The sequence below is a fragment of the Caretta caretta genome, chromosome 5, assembly GCF_965140235.1.
Source record: "Caretta caretta isolate rCarCar2 chromosome 5, rCarCar1.hap1, whole genome shotgun sequence".
In the NCBI taxonomy this organism is placed as follows: domain Eukaryota; kingdom Metazoa; phylum Chordata; order Testudines; family Cheloniidae; genus Caretta; species Caretta caretta.
The window spans coordinates 99,402,028-99,427,683 of NC_134210.1; the positions used below are offsets into that span (position 1 = coordinate 99,402,028).

A 25,656-nucleotide genomic window follows, 5' to 3' on the forward strand; every position below is an offset into this window, starting at 1 on the left:
GGAATCATTCCAAAAATAACCGCAAAGTAAAAATAGATAACCAGTGAATCTGATTAATTGGAATTGTAGCAAAGACTCTTTGTTTTAGGAGGTACACCATCAAGGATAGATGGCTAAAGTATGAAACTCCCCATAAAAAGCTCCTCCTTCTGTGTAGTTCAGGAGGCCGAGATGCCAGCCAGTGTTTCTTTCAAACCGCCCTAGCTCCCCATGAAACCAGTGTTTATAGCTCTTGCTGCTCTGGCCACTGTCATTGCTGCCTTGAATTGCAAAGGATCTCCCTCTTCTTCTGCTTTCTTCCATTGTAATTGTGGTGAGACGGTCTGTAGAAGGGGAAACAGTGAATTCCTACTGTGGGTGAAACATGCTTGATGTGGAGAGTGAATCAAAAATGGTAAGGGGACAAGCTGAGTTGAACAGGAGCTGGCAGGAAAATGTCCACTTCATATAGTACAGAAAGACTTAGGCTGTACCTCAGCCAAAACATGTAAATGCAGTCATTTGCACAACTATATTGTGCACAGGGCCTTAGTATTTATTGGCATGTCCACTCTGCAATTAGACACCTGCAGCTGGCCCAGGCTCGCAGGGGCTCGGGCTGCAGGGCTGTTTAATTGCGGTGTAGATGTCCAGGCTTATGCTGGAGCCTGGGATCAACGACCCTGTTAGGTGGGAGAGTCCTAGAGCTCTGGCTGCAGCCCGATTCGGTATGTCTACACGACAATGAACCAGCCCCGTAGCCTGAGCCCTGTGAGCTTGAGTCAGCTGGCCCAGGCCAGCTGCAGGTGTCTAATTGCAGTGTAGATGGGTGGGTATGTTACTGTCTAAAATCATCCATAAAGTACAAATGAACAATAAAACCAACAATTTCAAATGTGATGTTTCACTTTAAAACAAAAAGTCACTAACATAAAATCGTTAGTGTAAAGGATTAAAATTGAAAAATAAAAACAATTCTTTCTGCCATAGAATTTAAAATGACAAAAGGAAGAAGGAAATTTAAATAATTGTTATATGGCAGAGAGGAATGAGCAGAGCTGCACTGTAAACTTGTTGATTGTACAGGACCTCTCATTCATGGTAGTCTTTTGAATTTAATTTTGATTTTTCTGGAGGGAGAGTTGAGAGGGGTTTGGTGGTTCTGTGGCATCTCTTTCCCACGTGTCCCTGGAAGAACAACACTTGCCCTTAAATGGAAACTTTTACAAATAGCAAAATGACAGTCCCAAGCAAGTATTAAAATCAGTTTTATGATATGATGGAATATACTTGAATTGCAGCATTGACTTCCTGCAACATTTCCTAAACATTTGAAATGAATTATTTTCAAACAATTACTGTAGGTTGTCTTGAGACTGTGTGCCAGAGAGCCTTACATTTCTTGTTCAAAATAGAGGAAAGACTTTATTAAATGGTCTCCTTTGTGAAATGGCACTATTTAGAGAACATTTATCAGATCAAACTGAAGTAGGATTCTTTCATAAAGATAAAATAAACTTTGAATACCTCTTCTGGGTTTGGTTTATACTGTTAAACAATAAAAAGTATTAACTGGTGGATCTGTTTTGTTTTGCCTGCACTATCTGAAACTTTTGTGATTTGAGTGTTAAATTCAGGCATTTTATCTTAGAGTTAAGTGTTACTCTTATATCTGAAAATTCTCAGATCAGGTTCATGTCTTTGGGTTATGAGTCTGCTCTAAAATGTCACACATCTGGTTGGTCAGAATTATTGTACTAGAACACTGTTTGTTTTTCAGACTGCGGGTCAAAACCCAGTACTGGGTTGTGGAATGTAAGGTACTGGGTCATGGCAGCTCTGGTCAGTACTGCCAACCGGCTGTTAAAAGTCCTGTTGGCAGTGCTGCCCGGCTAAGACAGGCTAGCCCCTACCTGTTCTGACACTGCGCTGCACCCCGGAAGCTGCCAGTAGCAGGTCCGGCTCCTAGGTTGCGGGGGCGCGGCTCCATGCGCTGCCTTTTCCTTGAGCACCTGCTCCGCACTATGGGGAGTGCAGACTGGGTGCTCGGGGCGGGGGCAGTGCGCGATGCCCCGTGGGCCCAGCCCTCTCTCTCCCCCACATTTCTCTCCCCGCCCTCGGCCTAGGAGCCAGACCTGCTGCTGGCGCGGTCCGCAGTGCCACGAAGCCTGCCTTAGCATGCCTGCTGCGCTGCTGACAGGAAGCCGCCCAAGGTAAACCCATGCCCCAATCTCCAGTCCTGAACCCCGCCCCCCAGCCCAGAGCCCTGACTCTGTCCCACACCCCAACCCAGAGCCCCCTCCCACACTCTGAACCCCTTGTTCCCAACCTCACCCCCGCACCCCAAACCCTCTGCCCCAAACTTGTATTTTGCAACTGCAGCTATTTTTAGTACCAGGAACACACTTACAAGGCATCTTGGGGTGGAGCAGGAGGATCCTGATTCTCGGGCTCTGGTGGAAGAGCTGGCACAGTTTTTCCTCTTTCTTTTGCATAGCCAGGAACTCATGAATCACTTTCTCTATCTGCGGCTTGAAGATGTGGTTTAGTTTTGGATCCACCACCTGAGAAAATTGTGTCCACTCCAGCTTCAACAATTTTCTTCAACTGGGTTGCCAGAAAAAAAAAAATTGAAAACCACTGTACTAGAGGATATCTTTGTTTGGTCCAGTTTGCAATAGGTGCTGTCTTTTGTAAAGAAGGCTGAGGCTTCAAAGTAATTTGACTTTAAGGCTACATGTTGATTTTTCTTAAGTAAAATCTGAATCAGTATTTTATTTAGAAGTCTAGTAGTTGAGTTTAGTTTAAAATGCACATATGGTAAGAGAGCCATTCTTCAAATGCTCATGAAACATTGGACAGTAAATCTGGGAGTGGGGATTAAGTAAATGAGTTTGGGAAACAGCTATGAAAAAATAAAGGGATGAATGTTGAAAAGTCCATTTGCCACAAGGAGCAGGTGCAAGGAACTTTGGGATAGTCTCTAGAGGATTTGGGCCAATTTGTGCGCTGTCCTCTGCTGTTCCTTCTCTAGCTAGTGTTTCAATGCTTTTAGCTTTCATTATGTGTATAGGAGATGCATTGTCTCCTATAAAAGGGTAATCCAGGCTGTTACTGAACAGGCTGGTTCTCACCCTGGAACAGTGGAGTATCAGATTTTGCAGCATGTGAGACACAAAATTCCCTGCTATTTCTCAGAATAAGATTACCATTGTAATTTCTCTCCTTCATCAATGTGCCTGGCATTTTAGAATATATACTGTAGGATTCCTTTGTTAGTAGAGGAGAATAAAGGGTCTTTGTCTCGTTATTGGTAGGCTCTTATTTCTATCATTCATCAGCACGTGTTATTTAACAGGATCTATAGTCTTTAGTAGATCAAGCTTCACATATATTCAATTTACTCAGCTTTCTCAAATATCCCACTACTAGAAATTTTAATGGGATACATGCTGACTTTCAGAACGCTGCTTGCAGTAAATATTAGACAAAAATTGAAATATAGTGCACATTATGTATCTTTTAAAGCAAACCATAAATTAAGATTTGTCAGTTCTGAACAACTGGCAAGAATGATGGGGGTCTGGGAACCATATTTTTAATGGGTCTTTGTCACTAGCTCCCTCAGAGAGAGGTTGCTAGCAACTGGAACAAAAATCCTTCTCTGTGTTGGGTGATAAGTGCCAGGGTCTAGAGAGGTCATGTAGCTCCCAGACTTTGTGTCACAACCCACGCAGCTTGGCAAAGAGAAGTATCATGAGACCTTGCTGAACAGGATGCAGGTGATCTGCTTATAAAACCATTCCAGACACACCTTTCCTAACAACAAAGTTGTGCTGTAAGTCAAAATTACTGCATGCAGAACATCTATGCTTGTCCTGATTATACATGTTAACATAACTGCATCTAAGGAAGGGGGGATGGGTGTAAATATGCTATGCCTGAGATTTGTACATGCTAAATGAAAAGGGGCCTTTTTGGTGCTTAAAATATGAAGTGAAGGGGAATTTCATGCTTCACTTTTTGAAGGGAGAACAATGAAGAGTTGATTCAGTTTCTGCATACTGTGGAAATACATGTAGGCATTCTCTGCATAACTATTGTGGGGTTTGTGCTGACATACTGTCTTACAGTTTAACCAGTCACTTCTTAATCTCAAAATTATACACAAAAACATTTAATTAAAAATTTAGAGGGGATCAGCAATTACTGTGCTGAAATGCTGAGAGATTGTCAGTGGTTAGATTCCCTATAGCAAATATTTTTTGTTAATAAGGTTTTATTTAATTTATGCACAAATGTTTTGAACTGTTATGTTATGGCAAATTCTGGCTACTATGATATTGGTACAGTATAAATAGCGAGAGCAGAGAGAGACGCATATAGTCACGTAACACACGTGACCTAAACTGATTGTTTTTCATAATCATTCATTTATTTTTTTTCCCCCCTTCAGTGACCTTATAACATGCAAGCCATTGATCACAGGGGGAATTCCCCTGTTTTCCTTCAGCCTCAGAATGGGAGCAGTCATCGATCTTCTGGCTATGTTCCAGGGAGAATTGTTCCTCTTCGTCCATCCCCATGTCCAAAGAGCCAGACTTCAGCCAAATTTACATCTGCAGGACAAGAAGGCCATGCAACATTTGCCCTCTCGCCAGAGGAGCAGCGCCGTCAAGCAGAAGCAAGCAGAAAGAAAAGACACAAAAATACTCTCATTTGCTTTGGTATTTCTAGCTTTTCATTTTTTATTGCACTGGCAATTATCTTGGGAATATCTTCAAAATATGCACCAGATGGTAAGTTGTTGTAATAAGAATTCATTTACACAAGCTATGAATATAGTTTAACAATCATCAGTATTAATGTTAAAAATAAATATATATTTGATGTTTATATTTATCTATTTAAAAATATATTTTGTTAAAAATAATATAACACATGGGTAAAAAAGGGGAAGTTGATAGCGGTGATGTTAACTGGTCTAATTTATAAGGCAATTTATAAGAGGAGCTAAGGGTATCCATGAAAACTATATGGCCACTAGGGCGAAGGACAATAAGAAGGAGATTTAAATAACTGGGAACAAAAGAAATCTTAGTGGTGCTATAGATCCACTAAGGGATGATAGGGATATTGATCTTTTAACCATAGCAACTCTTTTAACCATAGCAACCATAGCAATATAGGGATGATAAAATTGTCAGCAATGATGCAGAAGAGACAGAAATGTTCAAATATTTCTGTTCTGTGTTTGGGGAGAGGCTGGATGATGAATTCATAGGTCAGCGATATTTTTCTATTCCAACCGTAACTAGGGAGGATGTTAAACAGCACATAATAAAATTAAACCTTTTTAAATCTCAGTACCAGATGACCTACACTCAAGAGTTTTAAAAGAATTGACGAATGAGCTCTTTGAACCATTGATGTTGGGTTTTTCCCAGTATTCCAAAATATGTTAAAGTTCCAGAGGAATGGAAAAAAGCTAATACACCAGTATTTTAAAAAGGATAAACAGGATGGCCTGGTTAACTGTCCTATAGTTAAACTTGATATCAATCTCATGCAAAATCTTGGAACGGCTAATAGGGGATGCAGTTAGTAAAGAATTAAATGATGGTAGCATAATTAATGTTTGTTTGTTTGGAAAATGTCAAAACAGTTGATTACGAGTTACCTATACCAACACAATTTAATGTATTTGGACTTTTGAAAGGCATTTGACTTTACTGCAAGACATTCTGATTTAAAAAAATTAGCACTGTACAAAATCAATGTAGCGCATATTGATTAGATTAAAAACTGATGACTGATTTTAAAAAGTAATTGTAACCTCCATCCAGTGGTCGTATTTCTAATGGGGTTCCACAGAGATCAGTTCTTCACCCAGTACTATTCAATATCTTTCTCCAGTGATATAGAAGAAAATAAAAATTGGGGTGGTAAATGACAGGTCAGGTCAGTTATATAGTGTGACCTTGATCACTCGGTGGTAACCTGGACTCATTTGAACAACACATGCTTTAAAACAGCCAAATGCAAGTGTGACCATGGTGCCTGGAGGGGCCACACTGAGAATGCCACACTCTTGGTTAACTGCAAGGAATAGGGCAGACAATCCCCCACACTGGTGGTTTATTCTATAATTAGATTTCACCAAGCCAGTAACTAAACCGCTTCTGTATTACCACACTGGTTACCAAGAAACCAAACTACAGCCTCCTTTAAGCAATCCCATCCAGACAGCCAAGTCTAATATAGCAAGTGATTACTAAAACCTTATTCACCATACTTAAAGTTCTACCAATCCCCAGGGACCGGACATGTTGCCCACTAGGTCAATGAATATTTCAGATCTCACCCAAATACACACTTACAGCCAATCCTTATTAACTAAACCTAAGATTTATTAATCAAAAGAAAGAGGAGAGTTGCTATGGTTAAAAGATCAATATACATGCACATATAAGTAAAGTTCTCAGGTCAGTTTCATAGCAGAGATAGTGAGGCTGCTGACTTGTAAAAGTCCTTCTGGAATCCATTTTAAAAGGTTATAGTCCAATAGGCACTCAAACAATTTGAGTTTGTTCAAATTCTTCCATGAGAATTCCAGAGTTAATCCAGAGTAGACCTGGCGATCTCAGTCTTCTGGGCTTAGACTTTCCCTGTCAAAGTTTAAACAGATGGGAGATTAAAAAGTTTCAGGCCCAAAGCTTTCTTAGTTGCAGCCAGCCATCAATCAGAACAATGCCTTCCTTGGATGAAGAATAGGTAATGTATACTGTTGCTTTGAAGCTAATCTCTGTTTCTTATGCATACACAGGTAACCATTAGCATAAGGCAATTAACCATTCAGGCAGTTCAAAAGTAGTTTACTATGCGCAATTTACAAGTTTCAAAGAGAAACGAGGACAATAATATTACAGAATATGTCCCATCTAAATGATGATATCCCCTTTTGATCTCTGAATCAATAGAATGCAGTAATGAAGCATTATGAGACAGGAACAGAATTTTAGCATCTACAAGCTAATTAGATCACATCGTTAAACTTCTAACAAGATATAGGTAAACACAGACAAATATAATTAGCATCTACCCTTTTAAGTCTCTAACAATACTAAGTAAACATATTAAAGTTTCTAGTCTATTTAACATGGCTTTGATAACTACCTGCAGGGAATGGCCAGGGAATCTGTTTATCATTTCAGTACCTCCTTTGAAGTTATGGGTCATACGCCAGTTGACCAGTCTGTCCGCGTCACAGCAAGGCCACACGTGAGAACAACAAAAGTCAACCCCTCTTACAGGGTGTGGGACTGTCTCATGGAAAGTGAGAAGAACTTAAAGATAGTCAACTGAATATGAGCTCCCAGTGCAGTGCTGTGGGATCCTTGGATGTGTCAATAGGGGAATATTCAATAAGAGTTGGGAGATGGTATTCCCATTGTAATTCTGTTCTGGTGTCAATCCTTCAAAAAAAGATATTGTAAAGGGTTCAAAAGGGGCTGCAAGAATTATTCAAATTCTAGGACAATCTGCTTTACAGTGAATAATTTAAGAGGCTCAATCTAGTTAGTTTTATCCAAAAGAAGGTTAGGAGGAGGTGACTTGAGAAGTCTTTTTTAAAATCTAGATTGGGAGACTTTTAAAGTGGAGGCTCTAAAAAGCAATGGATTTGTTGCAGAGTTTACCAGGTAAATTTCTTTGGGTCGGGTTATGCAGGAGCTCAGATTAGATTATCATAATGATCCCTTCTTGTCTTAATCTGTAAAATTATGAAAGAGTTAGTGTGCTTTTGTGTCCATATGCAGATTGTTTCAAGATGACATTTATTTGATCTGCTGTCATTCCTTCATCAGACTTTTGAACTAGTTGAATTTTGCGCCCGCAGTAGAGTTGTGCCTTATCAGTACTTGGCAGACTTCCAAGGAAACACAAGGTGTTGCAGGAAGAGGTGTTGATGATTCTGTAGCTGGCACTATTCTCTGAGTTATACCTTAATCACTTCATTAATATGGTAGTGAGCACTGGGTTCCTTGAGGTCCAGTCTACTTTGATGAGAGCTACTTGCATTATTGGAGATCTCATTGCTCTCTTTACAAGAGCAGAAGTATTAATCCTGGAATTCAGGCCATTTTCAATACAGCTAGTTACATCCCGCCTGCCTAAAATTTATTCTGGTGTGTCTTAAAATAAATGACACATTGATTGGAATTTTCCAAGTATCTCTGTAAAGGAGAATTCCACTTATGCCCCTTTAATTAAAAAAAATCCAAACATTCTGTCATGTGTAACCATGCTGAACTCTGCATCCCTTCTTCCCCCTCATAGTTTTTCAGCAGGATTGGAATCTTTATATCCACAGTGAAGACTTGTGTCTACCACTTGAGCCAGTGGAGTAACTGGTAGCAGTAGTAGGCTGGTACCCTCTGTGAATATTAGAGGTGGGATGAGGCACCCACTTTGCCAATAGTTTTCACTGCTATTTAATAGTAGAGAAACAGTGAGACTCGGGAACCCTGGGTTGAATTCCAAGTTTTTGGGGTGAGGGCATTGCGCTGAAGTAGTTAGACCCTTTCCCTCTAGCATGCTCCTCCATGAGCTTGTCCCTTTCTGTCCTGTCCTCCCAGCTTGTCCCTCTCTGCTTCTGCCCTCCTCCTTGCTCCTCTCACCCTATGTTCTAGTCAGTCTGTTTGGGTGCCAGCAAGGGAGACCATTGAGAGCACAAGGAGAGACAATCTCCCTGCTCTTGGTACCATTGTAGCATGCTACAAGTGACCCTTGGCTTCAATGAGGAGCAAATGTAGAGAAATTCTGCTTGGCACTTGCAGCCCTGGGCTAGATCATGCTGAGGGTAGACAGAATCTTCAGAGAATTTAGCTGCCAGACTCTTGCGAGCCTCTACCGAGCACATGAAAGTGGTGACTTTTCCAGAGGTTTATACCCCTAAATTTGAGGACTTTTTGTAGGGACAACAAAAGGTTCCTATGTGACCACAGTGGTGACACCTCTACCTATTCAGTCCCCTGCCAAATTTCAAGTTATTGCTCCAAAGCTTCTCAGTTAAAGAGTTAAGATTTTTTTTTTAAAACATTTGGAAAATAGCATATTTTTTTCCCCTAAACTTGTTTTCAGAAACAGTTGCACTGCTTTGCTGAAACTTAAAATCAAGCAGCCACCCAGCCTGGAAAATGTTCAGCCTGAAACATTAGTTTGGCAAAGTTATCTTTGCCAAAGTTGCAAATAATTGAAAACAGGAATATATACTGAAAAGTGTATCTGTGTAAAACACAACTGATCATTTTGGAGGGTGATATATTGTATTAGTATTAAATGCTGGCTGCTTCATTCTAGTCCCTGGTCCTGAAATATCAAGGAAGATTTTCAATGCACTTCCAACTGTGAAAAAAGTCTTAATTTTCTTCATAGCAATCATCAGAGAACAGATGCACATTCTGTGTTTCAAAAACATATTTATGTTAGAGGAACTTAATTTGTGCCTGTGATGTTCATATCTCCTTTGTCAGCATTTAATTTATCAGAGATCCTAAAACAGTCAATTTTAGAATTGCTCTCTTATCCCTCTCCTTCCTGTCTCTGCACTGAAGTTACAGTCCTTAGCACTGCACTTTATAGATCTTTTCATAGAACTTATAGTAAATTTACTGTCTCATTAGATCATCTTATTAAATTTCCCTTTGGTGTCCCTGGCAATATGTTTCCCTACAGCTTTGTACAGTCTAATTCTGAAATAATGGGGCTTCCATTTCCTTTGGAGATTAATCCACAGTCTAGCAGATACTACTATTAAGGAAATGCTTCCTGCTATTTAGCTTAAATTCATTTGTTGAGTTTTATATCATCATCACTTTGGACCACCCTAAACAATTCTCTCCTGCCCTGATATTTCCTTCCTTTTTGTTTTCTTATAGAGTTTATATTATCCCTTAGGTTTCTTCTGGCCGTGTATTTACATATTTAGTTGTCTTAATCTTCCTTTTCTAAGTCAAATCTTGGCTCCTGTGAAAAAGATTGATATGAATTCACAGCGTAGAAAAAGATTGAAGTGAGAGTATGGTGTTAAATAAGTTACAAAATATATATATCAGAAATGCTAATGATTACATTAAAGATGAGATGAATAGTATCTATTTCATTACAGGGTGGCAATCCCACTTCCTTAGATAGGGCTGTTTACAATTGTCTAGTCTTACATGCCCGTTTATTTTCTGAAACTAAATTGCCTTTTGATGTAAGATATTTCTCCTTCAGAGACTGAGAAGGCTAAATGGATGAATTCCATTGACATGAAACCATCCAACCATTGTTCTAACACTGGGTGCTGGCCTGTTAGTCTTGGCATCTGTTGTGTTCACCTCCCCAACCCCCAATTTCTCCTTTTCCAGATGCTTCAGAGAGTCTCTCCAATCTCTGTCTCCCCTCCTCCATACTATGAGAAGGCAGGTCTCTACCACTGCAGTAGGCAGCTATTTTAACAATCTTCACCCAATTGTTGAGAGAAGAGAATTCTATGTTTCTGTAACTTCAGCTGACAGCATACGGGTCTCCTTGGTATCTAAATGATTGGTGCCCTTTTGGCAGGAGCATTTTGTAATGCTCTTATTGCGCTAAGTGGCTCAGTTTAAGAGCAAGAATACATTCCTTCTACTAAAGCTAGTCAGCCTTCACATACCCTGTCACTGTTTTTGCTACATAAGTTTGAACCCTGATGCGACTAACTGCAGTATCTTCTATGGTACAATTAGGAAAACGGCAGAAAGAAACAAGATCATCCATTATTTCTGATCCCATTCCATCTAATTTGAAAAAGAAACATGTTCCTAATGAATGAAACCTTCATGTTGCTGTAGAGGGAGGAGAACCACTGACTTCTAGTTTTTTTTACTTTATACGGCAATGTCTTGTCTTTATGTGTTTGTGGTGTTTTTAATTGAATTGGTTATTTCAGAGAATTGTCCAGATCAGAACCCTCGTCTTCAGAATTGGAACCCTGGACAAGATACTGGAAAGAGAGTTATCATCAAAAAGGGCGATTTGTTTCGTCTGAATTTGGATGCTACGGTGCATTCTGTAGTCATACAGGATGGAGGTGGGTAACGGCAAAACAAGCCATGTGCTTCAATCTACTGTTATGTCCCATTTTTTAACACATTTCTGATTTATGCTCAAAGCACATTAGACAGGTGTAGGTGACTGTGACAGTGTTGGTTGAAGAGGGGAGGCTGGTGAGGAGGGAAGTTGGCGTATACAAACAAGCACATACTTCCCTTTCCCCATTCAGGTGTTGCCAAAACACTTGCTCTTCTGCATTAGTAATGTGTGCAGAAACCCTGCAATGAAATATGAGAACTTCAATTTGCGTTTCATTTGAAATATTTAGTGAAAAACTTCGGAAATTAGCAATTGTACTTTAAAAAAATGGGTCTCTTTCACTCTGATGGCTTTTTTTTTTAAGGAAAGTTCAGAATTGAACATCATTCCAACAAATACTTTTGCATTGAAAATGTTCAGTTTCAATATGAAAATGACCACTTTGAAGAAAATAAAATCGGAGTTGTGAAATCGTCCAGCATTAAATGACTAATATTTTTGCACAAAACTACATACAACTTACTCATCACTTTTGCATCTCTACTGGTAACATGCTTAGGCTCTGTAGCATCTTGGTTTGTTAAGAGTAATATGTTGTGATGTTTTGGGGACCAAACCGATCAGTAAGAAGTTCTGTCACTGTCTGCCTTGTAAATTTTGAAGGCTTGAAACAGTCCCCTGCTTCCCCAGGTGTATGCACTCCACACAGTTTGCACAGCAGCAACCTGCCTGGGATAAAACCTAAATAAAAAGTCTTTAAATAAACACAGATTTAAAGATGAATTATTAAGGGAAGGCAAACATATACAAGTCACATGGAAAATCAACATAAAAAGACAACCTCAGGCTTTTGCATGTTCATATCAAAGATAAAATCCCTTTTCTAATAAGAGTTACCTGTTGCCTTAAAGCAATTCTCTCCCACCCCCAAAAGCTACTCACCTTGAGCCTGTCCCCCAAGTTATGGATAAAAAAACCTCAGTTCCAAGCCTGCTTTTAAAAGGCTTCTTTAATCTCCCTCAAACCCCACCCTGCCCCATGGTGGTGACTCATGGTTAGTCAGTGTGGGGAGCCAGGATGTTCTTTTCAGTTTCAAATTCTCTGCGTCTTTCCGTTAACTCTAATGGTCCATCATTGTCTTTTCCTGGGCTGGACAATGGGATAGTTTCTTGAGGCTGGTTTTGTATAAACAGCTGGCTTGGGAGATGCCCCTCCCCATGTGACTACTCGCTGCCCTGCTGAGAGGTAGCTGAAGTGCACCACAGACTGAGCACAGTTTTCTACATACACAAATATGTAAATTCATAACCATAGCCTATATACATTACAAGCTTTCATAAAAGACCTTACCTGATGTGTTTTTTATAGTACAATAATATAGTATGCAGTCAGTTGGTTTAACTGCTCATTGCTGGGGTTTAAATCTTCTCTTCTCGGATGTCTGGACCCTGATTGTCACACGTACACTACATGCAAGCTGCCCACAGCAGGCAATGTGCCTGTATAGGGTTGAATGATTTATGAGTAGATCGCAAAATGGGACCCAGGACTCCCATATATCTTTGAAGTCAAGAAAAATGGAGTGATGATTCTAATTCTTGGGAATTAGTTAATTCTTCTTTCTTTCCTATCATACTGTAGGCATTGGTAGGTCTGTCTAAATTTAAACAATTTTGTTAGATCATTCCATGTCCCATATCTGTCTGGTTGTCTTGATGTTCAAGTCATTATTGGTCCAGTGGTATTGCAGCTTTATCAATCACTAGCTCCTCAGCTTTTACTGCGCTTCCTGCTTTTGTGTCAAGTCTCAAATATATAAACTGATGAACAAATGCCCCTGGCTCTTCAGTGGGACACCTGCAAGAGACTCTAGGAGCCTTGTAAAGCAGGACTTGGACAGTAACTTTCTATCTGATTGGCGGAATCAGTATTGATGCATTGTTTGTTCAGATGTTGAGAAAACAAATTGGCAGAACAGATTAGCAATTATCATATTTAATGAAACTATAAGCCAGCTTTTCAAAATGTTGATATACTAGAAGTTACAGTTCTGTTCCAGATAGATTTTAACGTATGACTGCCTGTAAAACCCATTTTTCTTTCCTCGATCCATTTAGAAACCAAAATTATTTAACTTCCCCTAACATTTAGGTTTTTTTATTGCAATGTTTGGCTTGCACTTTTTTTTTTAAGCAAAATCTGTTTCTTTAAAACATAGCTTAATACTGAAATTATTTCCTATAGGATTGCTTGTCTTCGGTGATGATAAAGATGGATCCAGAAATATCACTTTGAGAACTCGGTTTATCCTGATAAAGGATGGTGGAGCGCTTCATATTGGAGCACAGAACTGTCGCTATAAATCCAAAGCAACTATAATCTTGTATGGCAAATCTGATGAAGGTGATGATGTGCCAACATTTGGCAAAAAGTTTATTGGTGTTGGCTCTGATGGAACACTGGAATTGCATGGGACTCATAAGTTATCATGGACTTTGCTGTCAAAGTCTATGTATTCCTCAGGGCTGGCCTCTGGTTCTTATGCTTTTGAAAGGAATTTTTCCCGGGGGCTAAATGTGAGAGTGATTGACCAGGACACAGCACAAGTTTTGGTTGTTGATAAGTTTGATACCCATGAATATCAAAATGAAAGCAGGAGACTTCAGGATTTTTTAAAAGGTCAGGATCTTGGCCGCATTGTTGCTATTGCCGTGGGAGATTCAGCTGCTAAAAATCTCCTGGACGAAACCAGATTGACTATTCAAAATCTTCTGGGAAGTAAGCTTGTCAAAGGATTGAGTTACAGGTAAATAATTTTGTTTTCACTTCAAATCCACTTAGTGCCTCTAGATGTAGAATATATCCTGTGAACAGGGATTTGTGAAACCTTAAGAAAGTATTTTTAGATGGGGTAAGATCCAAGTTACCCGGGAAAGAATTTTCTGTAGTATCTGGCTGATGAATCTTGCCCATATGCTCAGGGTTTAGCTGATCGCCATATTTGGGGTCGGGAAGGAATTTTCCTCCAGGGCAGATTGGAAGGCCCTGGAGGTTTTTCGCCTTCCTCTGTAGCATGGGGCACGGGTCACTTGCTGGAGGATTCTCTGCTCCTTGAGGTCTTCAAACTACAATTTGAGGACTTCAATAGCACAGATATAGATGTGAGGTCTTTTTTAGGAGTGGTGGGTGAAATTCTGTGGCCTGCATTGTGCAGGAGGTCAGACTAGATGATCATAATGGTCCCTTCTGGCCTAAATATCTATGAATCTATGAATCTATGCTATTTTTTTCACAATCTAACACTGTTCGTCCAAGGTCTGTCCGCCAAAGCTCTTCACACTGGTACGGTATGCAAATAAATGTCTTATTTATGGATAATCCCTTACAGAAGTATTGAAGAGGATTAATTAGTACATTATTTAACAGTGTAAAGGCCTGTAAGTGCTTATTATAACACTGATAGCTGTGTATATATAGTGGATTTTAACACTTACTCTAGTGCACCAATCTTCATAACTTCTAATATAATGGTATGACTAGTGTTTATTTTCAGAACTTGTCTTTCTTTTAAGTATACAAATCAAAAGCAGGTGTTGACATCTGATGCATGTTACTGACACCTCTGGGGTAAGAAGTGACCGATTAGAAACCACATGCAGAAAAAGGGCCCTAATCAGACCAGACCAGACCAAACCAACTTAACTTCCTCCCAGCCCCACAGAAAAGAGAGAGTAAAAAGTGATACAGACAGCTGCTGCATTCTTCTGTTGTCAGCACTTTTCTCTGGCAATTAATAAGAAACCAATATTCTGACACTGCATCTGCGAGGCATCTCAACTTCCCCTTCATAATGTGGCCGCAACAGATCAGAATCCCATTCCCTCCCACCTGGTGGTAGAACCCATTTGAAAGTGTGTTGTAGCCTATTAAGTGAGTGTGCATTTGAAAGCCAAGGATATAAAATCTCAGTCTCCAACTGTGTCTTAGTTCCTCTTTTTCCTCTAGCTTGAGTGGAACCCAATCTTCAGCTTACATTGGGATTTGTTAGATAAATATTATAACTATAATATTCTAATAATAAGTCCAATAGTATGTCTTTGGTTTTGTGTCTTCGTGCCCCCTCCCACCATCACCTCCCCATATTCAGACTTAGGCTATTCTGCTCCCTCTGCTTCAGCAGTACAGGAAAAATGTCAGGGTTCCAGCTTTTTGCCTTGACAAAATACCATTTCGTGTTTATTGTCCTAGAAATATCCTTGTGACTTGAGTGCCTTTTAAAGGGCTTTCCTGCAAGAAAGAGTCCTCTGAGCCATCAGAGAAGGATCTAGTCACCTGGGACTTAGGCTTTCCTAAGTCTGGATTCTAGCCTCAGAAGTTTTTATAGGAACAGCAAATATGGGGGCAGTAGAGCATACCATAATATGCACTGGTCCCCTGGATACAGTAAAGACTCGGTCAAAGGTTGGTTCTGATGTGCCCTTGTGTAGACAGCCACATTGGATCCTAAATCTCTTCCTGTGAGCATGAAGTGATTGGAGGGGGACACCTCGGATTCAAGGTCCCCAGAACTACCCCGTGACCTCCTGGGGTGGGTGTACGGGAGTTGGTAGGGTTGTACCTTCTCATTTGTATCGGCATTTGTTCATCTGAAATTGAGAAATTCCCTACCTCCTGTCGGGAGGGAGCAGGAGGTTTTTTTCCCCATTCCTCCCCTTCTTGATTCCTGGCTGCTTTCACTGGTAGGCTGAGACTCCCTTCTTCTTAACAGAATTCTGTTTCCCATTGTCCCAGCAGCAGAAGACAGAGACAGTGACTCACAAGTAATAGTCACTCACGTCTCATGTCAGTTTAAAATAAAATAAAAATGCAAAGGTAAGATGACTTCCCTCCCACCCAAAATAAGAGATCTTCAGTCTGACAGTATCTTTTTTTGAATGTTCTTTCTGTCAAATGCTTATTTTGACTTCATGGATAGTGAGGCTATAGAAAGACATGTTCAGTGTAACATTCTTGCATAGAATCATAGAATATCAGGGTTGGAAGGGACCTCAGGAGGTCATCTAGTCCAACCCCCTGCTCAAAGCAGGATCAATCCCCAGTTTTTGCCCCAGATCCCTAAATGGCCCCCTCAAGGATTGAACTCACAACCCTGGGTTTAGCAGGCCAATGCTCAAACCGCAGAGCTATTCCTCCCCCTTTTTTCCCCCTCCCCCCGATTATCATTGTGATTAGACTAGAATACAGCAGTTATGGAATTTGACCTGTCAAAATACCTGTTTAGACTTTGTTTTATATGCTTATGAATAAACTAGTGTCTTGGCTGAAGGTTTTAAGTTCTGCCTTTAATTGGTGAATGACTGGCCATCCAGCAAGCTGACTGGGTGGCACAGATTCTATTCGGTATAATAGGATATTTATTTTTTATCAGATTTAGATTTAATCACCTAATCAATAGTCCTAGGAATAAGGGTTGTACACTTAGTGATATGACCATGCTTGATTTGAGTCTCAGAGCTACAATAGGATTTTTGTCTCAAACCGATGATTGAGAGTGCTGACTATGCAAGTAATAAACATAGTATGGAACAGTGAATGTTTACTAAAAATGTTATTTATATATTTGAATAGGTTTGCTTTGTACAACCTAATCCAATTTCAATACCTTGCAATGCTCTTTAAGAAAATTACTGGAAAGTTTGATTCAGGTGGCTGTGTGATTGGAGTACATAGGGGTGTAGTAAGAAAGAGGAATCTCAAGATGCTGTGCTTATAAATTATATTAAGTCAAAACCCAGCTCTGATTTAAAGGGCAGAACACATGAAGATAGGCAGGGGTTAACGATGAAGGAAAGCATGTTATATGAGAAGATATGTAGTGAAAGTGGTGAATGAAGTAGAGGATGGAAGTCTGGGCTTCTGTTTCAAGTCTCCTGTCTGACTCACTATGGGGTCTTGGGCAAGTCATTCAGGGGGTGTCTATAGCAGTACAAAGTGTATGTACTCTGTGTGTGTGTGTGTGTATGTATGTAAAAATATATACACACATACATTTAGCTAAAAACTTCCCACTGTTACTACGGAAAGTTCAGTTCCAACAGTGGATTTGGCACTATAGTCAGGTCTCCAGGCTGGTTAGAGCAGGTTTGTCAGTACCTACTCTACCCTTAGCACTACCATAGTTGGAAACATTTTAGCAAGTCTTCTTTAGTGTAAACAAGGTCTGAATCTCTCTGTACTTTGTTTTATGCACAAAATAACACTTGCCACATGATCTTGTGGTTTGTAAAATACTTTGGTCACTGGACAAAGTATTAACAATATTTCCTGAAGTCTGGATTTTTTTTTTTTTTTTTTAAAAGAGAGAGAAGGGGAGGAGGGTGGAAAATGAGTGGTGAGCATTTTCCAGCCTGCTTATGAGAACAATTTTCAACAATTATCTCTTGCATGAGGAGTTCCCATTCTTCTACTGCATTTTGGAATTCTATTTTACAGAGTTTTGGAAAAGAGGCAAAAGAATAAATGTTGTATACGGTGTCTATTTGCAAAGGATTTAATTTAAGGGGATTTTGTGTTTAAACATTTACTTCATTTTTTGCAGGCAAGCCTGGGCTTTAGTCGGTGTTATAGGTGGTGGAAATTCCTCCTATAATGAGTCTGTGAGAGACTATGAAAATCATAGCACTGGGGGAAAAGCTCTTGCTCAAAGAGAATTTTTCACAGTTGATGGTCAGAAGTTTGCTGTGAGAACTTTCAGTGAATGGAATGAAGGTAGGAAAGTTTGTGTTGTGTTTTTTTCCCCTAAAATCTTCATAGGCAAAATGTTTCAAAAAACAATTTGCATGGATCATTTTCTAGAACAGTTTATTAATGCAAGTTAACTTCCTAATTACTGCAGTGGGGTTTTTGTCTGTTTACCTTTAATGTTGCCTAACTTTTGGATGAAATCCAAATAGAGGGGAAGGTATCAAAAATGAAAACTTTAAAATGTAAATCTCCTTATCTGCTGCAGTGCTGTGGGCATCCAACACAGCATCCAGAGGAACCAGGGAACTGTATCCTTAATGCAGGGCTGGCCAACCTGTGTTAATATGACCAGAAGTTAATATGTGGCTCCTTGTATAGGCACTGATTCCGGGGCTGGAGCTACAGGTGCCAACTTTCCAATGTGCTGGGGGGTGCTCACTGCTCAACCCCTGGCTCTGCCACAGGCCCTGCCCCCACTCCACCCCTTCCCGCCCCCTCCCCTGAGCTGGCCATCCCCTCAATCCTCCCCCCCCCCCCCCCCCCCCCAGCCTCCTGCATGCCACAAAACAAATGATTGGGAGGTGCTGATCGGTGGGGCTGCCGGTGGTGGGAGGTGCTGGGAGGGAGGGCAGGGAGCTCATGAGGGGCTGCTGATGTATTACTGTGGCTCTTTGGCAATATACATTGGTAAATTCTGGCTCCTTCTCAGGTGCAGGTTGGCCACCCCTGCCTTAATACTTAAATTTAAAAACTTAATTATACAAGCGTGCTGGAGAAATACTAAAATATAAAATCACCTACTGCAGGCTGGAGATCTGACAGGCTTGTGGGTTTTGTATATCTTTTTCCATGTTTGCCTTTTGGGTTTCTTATCTTTAGTCCTGTTAGAATATTATGTTAATTGCTGTTGCTTGTGATGTTTGGAGAACTCTTAAGCATGGCTGATTTTTTATTTTTCACAAAAACGTCTCTGATTAGTTGGATTATGCTGACATGCATACTTCTGACAGCCTGTTGGTCTGGTAGTAAGCAGTATCTGAACACACAAGAATATTTCTGGTGGTGTTGAATCCTTAACTGCTTTTCTTATTCTTAGCTCCATGGCCTTGGTCCTGATTAGAAAAAGGAAATTGCTTCTGAGGTCAAATTCCTTGGCAATAAATGTTATCCGTACTAGGAGTTCATTTTCATCTTTTATGATGCTAAAGCTCAATCTTATCATTATTTCTTTTAAAAAAACAAAATAGATGCAGGCCACTGAGTCTGGTGACTGCTTGCAGCCTAGTTTTGATCAGGAAAATCTGCACCAAGGCCTGTGACCTATAAATATCCCCAAGTCCCCTTGTACTTTGTGAGGGCATTGTAGGATCCCCATTAAATGTATGGCTCTGCCTTGATGTAACATCTTTGTCATGGGTAGTAAAGGCCTTTGTGTTCACCAAAAAGCCAAGGAATATCTCTGGATATGTCGAAATTGCCCATGTTACATCACGCCTGCAGCAGCGCTGTGAAATGGACAGTGTGATCACACTTTATCACTGGGGGAGAGCTCTCTCGCAATAAAAAATAACCACCTGGAATGAGGGGGTGGTAGACTCCCGGCAATAAAGCACTGTCTGTAGTGGCGCTTTTCAGAGCTAAGCCTTTAGTCGTTCAGGGGTATGAAAAGACATCCCCTGAGCGACAAGTTTTTAGGCTGTGTCTACACTGCCACTTTCAGTGCTAAGTCTCCATACTGGAGCTGTGATGGAATTTCAGATTAACAAAACTCTCCTCTTAATCAGTGGCTCAGTACAATCACATTCTTCTGTTTGCAGTTTGGTCTTTGGTCTTTAAAAAGGATATGTATAAGACTATGTATAATATTCTTGGACTAATTATCAGACCGAAGAGATACCCATGCAGATATGGTCTACCAGACTTATGACATAGATATGGTTGGGGGATTAGTTGTTTTTCAAGGTCAGAGATACCCTAACTGGTCATGTTAGTGTTACGATGCTGTTCTTCAGCTGATTATCCAGGATGTATGCTGTGAAAGGTTTATCTCCCAATAAGATTTTGTTCTTTGTTCATCCCTTGTATTTTGAATGTTCTGTGATCTTCTTGAAATCCCAGTTATTGTCTGAGTTTGCATTCCTCTGGGATCCTCCCTACTCCAGTTCTGTAAATATATGCAACTGTTAATTTCCTAAGAATAGTTTCTCTTAAATTGTCCCAAGAAGTTACAGAATTCCAGACTCTCCTTGTCATGTCATATTTTGGGGGTCACTAAACTCCCACTTCACCACACTCTTTCAGAGTGCTGCTTACTTCTTTTAAACACCACCTCTCTGACAGGCAGTTCACTTTCCTGGCAGCTTCTAGAAATTTAGTTTCTAGCATCATATGATTGGGAACAACTGAATTCACTTATCACTTTTAAAGTGAAGGAGTTTCACATTTTTTCAGTCTAAGAAGATCTACATATAAAAATTAGTTTTTTTATGAAGTTTTCCCTCACTGAGAGGACTACTGTGTATCTTCTATTCGTTTTGAGATTAGACTCTTGTGGGTGATGGGCAAGGTGTGAGAAGGGAATTAACAGTTTGCTTTCATAATGACCAAAATGTTGGTTCTTAATTTTTCAAAAAAAATCTCTCTGAAAAGTGACTATGGAAAAATGGCACCATCTGTTGAATATGTATACTGAGTTGTATCTACCCACTTGAGTGACAAGTATGTTTGGCTTTTTTATTTGTTAGCCATCCTGGCTCTGTACTGCTAAGTGAGATAGAGCTGTATTCTATTCCTCAGGGCTGGCTCCAGGCACCAGCGAAGGAAGCAGGTGCCTGCGGCGGCCAATAGAAAGGGGCGGCACACCATCCGTCATCGGGGCTGCACGTCCGGGTCTTTGGCTGCAATTCGGCAGCTGGCCCTGCAGTCCCTCTCTTCCTCTTTGGTGGCACTTTGGCGACAGCTCAACCAGGCTTGGGTTTTGTTTTTGTTTTTCCTTCACCTCTTGGTGCGGCAAAAAAGCTGGAGCTGGCCCTGCTATTCCTGCACATGTATCAACAGAATTAATTTGTCGCTGCATCTGTGGAAACCCAGTGAAGGGCGTGTAGTTGCACAAGTGTCACTTGGCTTGCCAAGTCTTTCTTTCTTGTGGTGGTGGTGCATAAGGAAAGTACACAGCTTTGTTCTCCGATCCCAGGTTGTATACATAGGCTGAAAGGCACAAAAACTTTCCATTTCTACTGGTAAAATGAGATCATTGCATCTGAATCGGACTCACCAAACATGAAGCCCTTGATGCTATTTTACATGCTCCCTTTTCAAGGCAGTACCATACTAGAAAGTTTCTTACATTTTGGAAAATGTTAGTTAAATATCAGAGTTCCTTATTATAACTAAGTATTTGTAAAGTAGATGACATTTGAAGTTATAGCTTTATATATTGCTGGATGCATCATTTTTCCTTTTTAGGTGTCCCACGTTCAGGTTTCCAGGTAGAGGCTATAGATGGAGTGATACTAGATCTGTTGGAAGATGTTAGTAAGTGGGAGCCTGAAGACCAGATCGTAGTTGCAAGCACCGACTATTCAATGTACCAAGCAGAGGAATTCACTCTCCTTCCCTGTCCAGAGTGTAGCAGATATCAGGTCAAAGTCAAAGGTAGGAGACTGATGAAAATGTAAGGTACGTACAATGTGACTGTGTAATATGTACAAATTAGGGAAATGACCTCTTATACTAGGAACGGTAAACTCTTGCGAGTGACGGGCTCAGCCCTCTCATCCATCTTTCCCTCCCCTCCCAGACTTTCTCCAGCTATATGCAAGGAATGGATTTCATTCTTTTAGTATACAGTTGTCCTGATCTGTGACCATGTTAACTTCACACCCACAAACACTGCCTTTTGCCTCTTTTCCTTTTTCGTTCCTTCGCTTTACTTTTCTCAGTGGACACTTCAGAAACAATCTGGTCCTAAAAATAACTTCTCACCTTCCTTCTTTCTCATTTGGTTCGATCTCCCCACCTTCACTCCCTGAATTGTGATTTTTTTCAATTCCTTTGCTTCTAATGCCTTTATTAGCTCTTTTAAATGTGCCATGATATATCCTTACTGTCTTTAAAAAACAAACAAAAACCCTTCCTTTGACCCTGATTTTCTCTTTGTAAATCTTTTTTTTTCTTTTTTCTTTTTCAGCAAAATGTTTGTTTATGCAAATGACTGTCATATCTCTGACTGGTTGCAAACTGTCTTTCTTCTGGGCAAAACACAGAAGTGTCTTGCCTACATGTAGTTGACCATTTCATTTTTTGCTGCCTATGACTCTCTTCTGTTTGACTTCACCGCAGTGCAGAGATGACTGGTGCCTGCTGATGGGGGGGGGGGGGGGGGCACAATTTAAAGGGCCCTTCCAACAGCTTGTATCACGCCCCTGCCTACCTGTCCCTCTCTCTTACTCTCAGCAGCCCTTCCCTGCAGTTCCCAGCTGTTTGCTGCTTCTCCCCACAGCAAAAGTACAGCTCCCTGTTTGCCAGCTATAGCTGTTGCCATACAAAGCTGGGGCCCGGCTGCAAAATGTGACCAAGCAGGGCCAGCAAACTCTGGCAAAAATTGGGGTAGGGGAATGTTGCCCTCCCCCCATTGCCTCTGCAGCCCACTCCATTCTCTGAGACTGCATCCTTAGCTGTATGGGTGTCTCTGGTTTTCTTATACTTCTTTGCTCCTCCTTCAAGCCAAAACTTTTCCTCTGTGGAGGGGCCTGCAAGTCTCCAATCTTGAGCTTTCATCCCCTTCATCTCATGGCTTTACCCTTCGCAATCACTTTTAACATTGATCAACTCACCATATAATTTGACACCTTCTAGGGATACCTCTGTCTGTCCTGTTGGCCTCTCAGATTTATGACTTCGCCTTGAACAATATGAGCACCTTCACACACAACTCTTATCTCCCCTGTTTTTCTCTTTCAGACTCAGAACTCTTTTTTGTTCCCACTGCATGTAATCGTAATATCATCCTTACTTCCTGAACTTACCTCTTTGTCCTTTGACTGCAACTCTTTTTCTTACTGCCTCAGTGCCTCTGGTGAAACATGTACTGTTGCAATCATATCTTCTCATCTTGACTATAAGAACTTAATTCTCTAGCCTCCGAGTCCTAGTCTCCAGCATCTGTGGAATGCTGCTCCTCACTTGCTCTCATGTATGGAAGAAGTACAACCAAACTGTGCCCCTCCTAAACAGGTCTGTCTTCCTATTTGTTCTGGATCCAATATCCTTTCTTGTTCTGAAAATGTCTTCCCAGTGTTGGTGGAAAAAGTGTATTGTCTTGCCACCTGGGTCAGAATTTTTGTAACTCCTCGCCTTACTGAATCACCATGTGTTTTTCACGTCATCCAAAATGTATTCCTTGACTATCTTCCCCCGCCCCCTATTTTCCACTTTGAAGTTATTCTGTAACTCCAAAATTTGGGATACAGTCAGTAAATAACTATATTAAATCATGTTGTATTTCAGTCACCTTCTAAACTTAATATTTATAAATCCTTCACCTTGGAAAACGTACCTTTTAGTCCATGTATGATTCACTCTAGAGTTGCTCTTCTAGAGCTTGTCAGTAACATTTTTACAGGGCTTATACTAGGAAGTCAAGTACAATGTGCACACCTTCTGAAAGGAAGAGTAATTTGGAGCTTTAAATTTTTTTGTAAATAGTTAGCACTTTCATAAGAGAGGTGAATTTGCTGATCTTACTACTTTTCAGCATTAACTTAAGTGCTTTTTTCTCATAGTACAGTAGTTTGAAACCAAGTAAAGCAGACAGTAAAGGGAAATTTTATTATGCCCCAAGGCATGTTTTTGATTTGTTTTGTCATGCAAACTTGTCAAGCCAAATTCTCTCCTCAGTTTGGTTGGACGGGGGTTAGGAGGGGAGGGGGGAGTATGGTTACAGTATGCCTTGAATCGGCCTCTTCTCACTATTTCTCTTCTCACTGGTATTTGTATCTTGTACAAATGTGCAAAAATGAAGCAATTTGGTAGTTGAGTTTGCCACCACAAGGAAGATTTTAGTATTCCCCTTTCTTAAATTTTGATAGCCCATGTAACACTTGTAGGATACAGAAGTTAGGGGAAAGTATTTTTTGAAGAATGCCTCGGTTTTCTTTCCTTCCTCCTCTCCATCATTCTTTTTTGAGGGGTGGGGAAGAGAATGAGCAAAGATTGCCAGCTTCAAGGAAAATATACCCGTTCTGGTCAGTTTTACATAACATCAGGCATAGTATGAGAAGTACTCCTATTGAAACTTTTCAGCTGGACTCTTTCTGTAGCAGTCAGAGCCAGCTGTGACAGAGATGTCAGTTTTGTATTAAGGGAAGAAGTTGCCTATCAATAGAGAGATAAATGGAAAAACAAAAGAAGTGCCCATTTATAGTTTAAGGCTTACTGGGATAATACTTCACATTATATAGATGAATGAAGGTTAATATTTCAGAAGAATTTGTGTGTGAGGGCCAAAATAAATGAAAGTTTTTGTTCTTGGTTTTTTTTTTTGTTGTTGTTTTTTAAAGGCCTTTTTAATTAGGATTTTTAACTGTTATGGCAATGTTTCTCCCATTTAGGAAGGAGCCAAATTAGTTTAAAAAAAAATGAAGCAATGAGTCTGGGAATTGTCATTCAGTAGTTTTTTTTAATGACTGTTTAAAGTTTTACTGAATTAGGCACTGCTCCTGCACTGTTCTACAAGTAGGCTTGCTTTATACACTGTGAGGAGTCCCATTGCAGTCAGTGGGACTACCCACAGCAAGCAAGACTAAGCATGTACACATGTCTTTGCGGGATCCAGGCCATAGATCTTGAAAAGGTGTTTGAATTTACTTATCAGTTATCACACACTTCCAGGTTTTCTGATTATTCTGTGTGGGAAAGATTAGCCAATTGTGTTTTTGTTTTTGTTTGTTTGTTTTTAAGCAACCTCTCCTTTGAAATCCTACTGTTTTTTGGTGTTTTTAATAATGTAAACATCCTTAATCTTTTCCATTTCTCCACTTCTATTTCCTGATTAAAGGAAGGTTACTGCCACCCTCTTTTCAGTCTCATGGGAGAGCTTCAACACTCATTCTCTTCAGGACCCCCCTCCTTTCCCTTATGGGGAGGGTACTAGTCCCTAATAGTCCTCTCAGTGCACTGTTGGGTGCTTATGAATCATTAAATTGACTACAATCTAAAAACCTGGCTATAGGAAAACTGGTGCTGTTCCTGGTGCCCAGTCTCCTATTCAGCAGCCCTCTGCCTTGTGGAGAGAGTGTTTCCTTCTGTACAGAACCCCATGGCAACAAATATTTGTTGCTTGATGTTTATCACCTGCCAGTGATGTGTATTTTGTCTGCTCTAGTGGACTCTTCATCTCCGATGAGAAGTGTTTGTTAACCAATCAGAACATTGGGATTCAGGTATCCAGTATTCCAAGAGGTTTTAGAATACGATGTTGCCTACCCAATCTTCTAGTTGCTTAAGTGAGAATGTTATGTAAGCTAACAAGTTTTAATGGATGAGAAGTTAAGTTGGTCATCTACCCTATTTTTCTTTTCTTGAACTGACTTTTTGAACAGAAAATCCCCAGTTCCTTCATATGGGAGATGTCATTGATGGAGTGGACATGAGGGCAGAGGTTGGAGTTCTCACTAGGAATATCCTAATCAAGGGAGAGACAGAAAAGTCCTGCTATGCTGGCAATCAGTGTCAATACTTCAATTATGATACATTTGGTGGACACATCAAGGTTTGAAAAACTTTTTAAGTAGCTTCCTTAGCTTGAGGATGGCT

The 25,656-nt window shown here is 40.3% G+C and overlaps 1 protein-coding gene across 4 annotated transcripts in view; it reads left to right on the forward strand.

The window, feature by feature from the left end:
- CEMIP2 (cell migration inducing hyaluronidase 2) overlaps nucleotides 1–25,656 on the forward strand; it is a 66,565-nt gene that overhangs the window by 14,025 nt on the left and 26,884 nt on the right. For 3 of the 4 annotated variants that reach the window (XM_048850525.2, XM_048850526.2, XM_048850527.2), the window contains exons 2-7: nucleotides 4,436–4,778; nucleotides 10,955–11,095; nucleotides 13,342–13,903; nucleotides 17,696–17,865; nucleotides 21,307–21,495; nucleotides 25,443–25,612. In XM_048850525.2, coding sequence (XP_048706482.1) covers nucleotides 4,448–4,778; nucleotides 10,955–11,095; nucleotides 13,342–13,903; nucleotides 17,696–17,865; nucleotides 21,307–21,495; nucleotides 25,443–25,612 — 1,563 coding nt within the window. In that variant the 5' untranslated portion in view covers nucleotides 4,436–4,447. The remainder of the gene's footprint in view (nucleotides 1–4,435; nucleotides 4,779–10,954; nucleotides 11,096–13,341; nucleotides 13,904–17,695; nucleotides 17,866–21,306; nucleotides 21,496–25,442; nucleotides 25,613–25,656) is intronic. The other variant, XM_048850528.2, reaches the window with a different exon arrangement.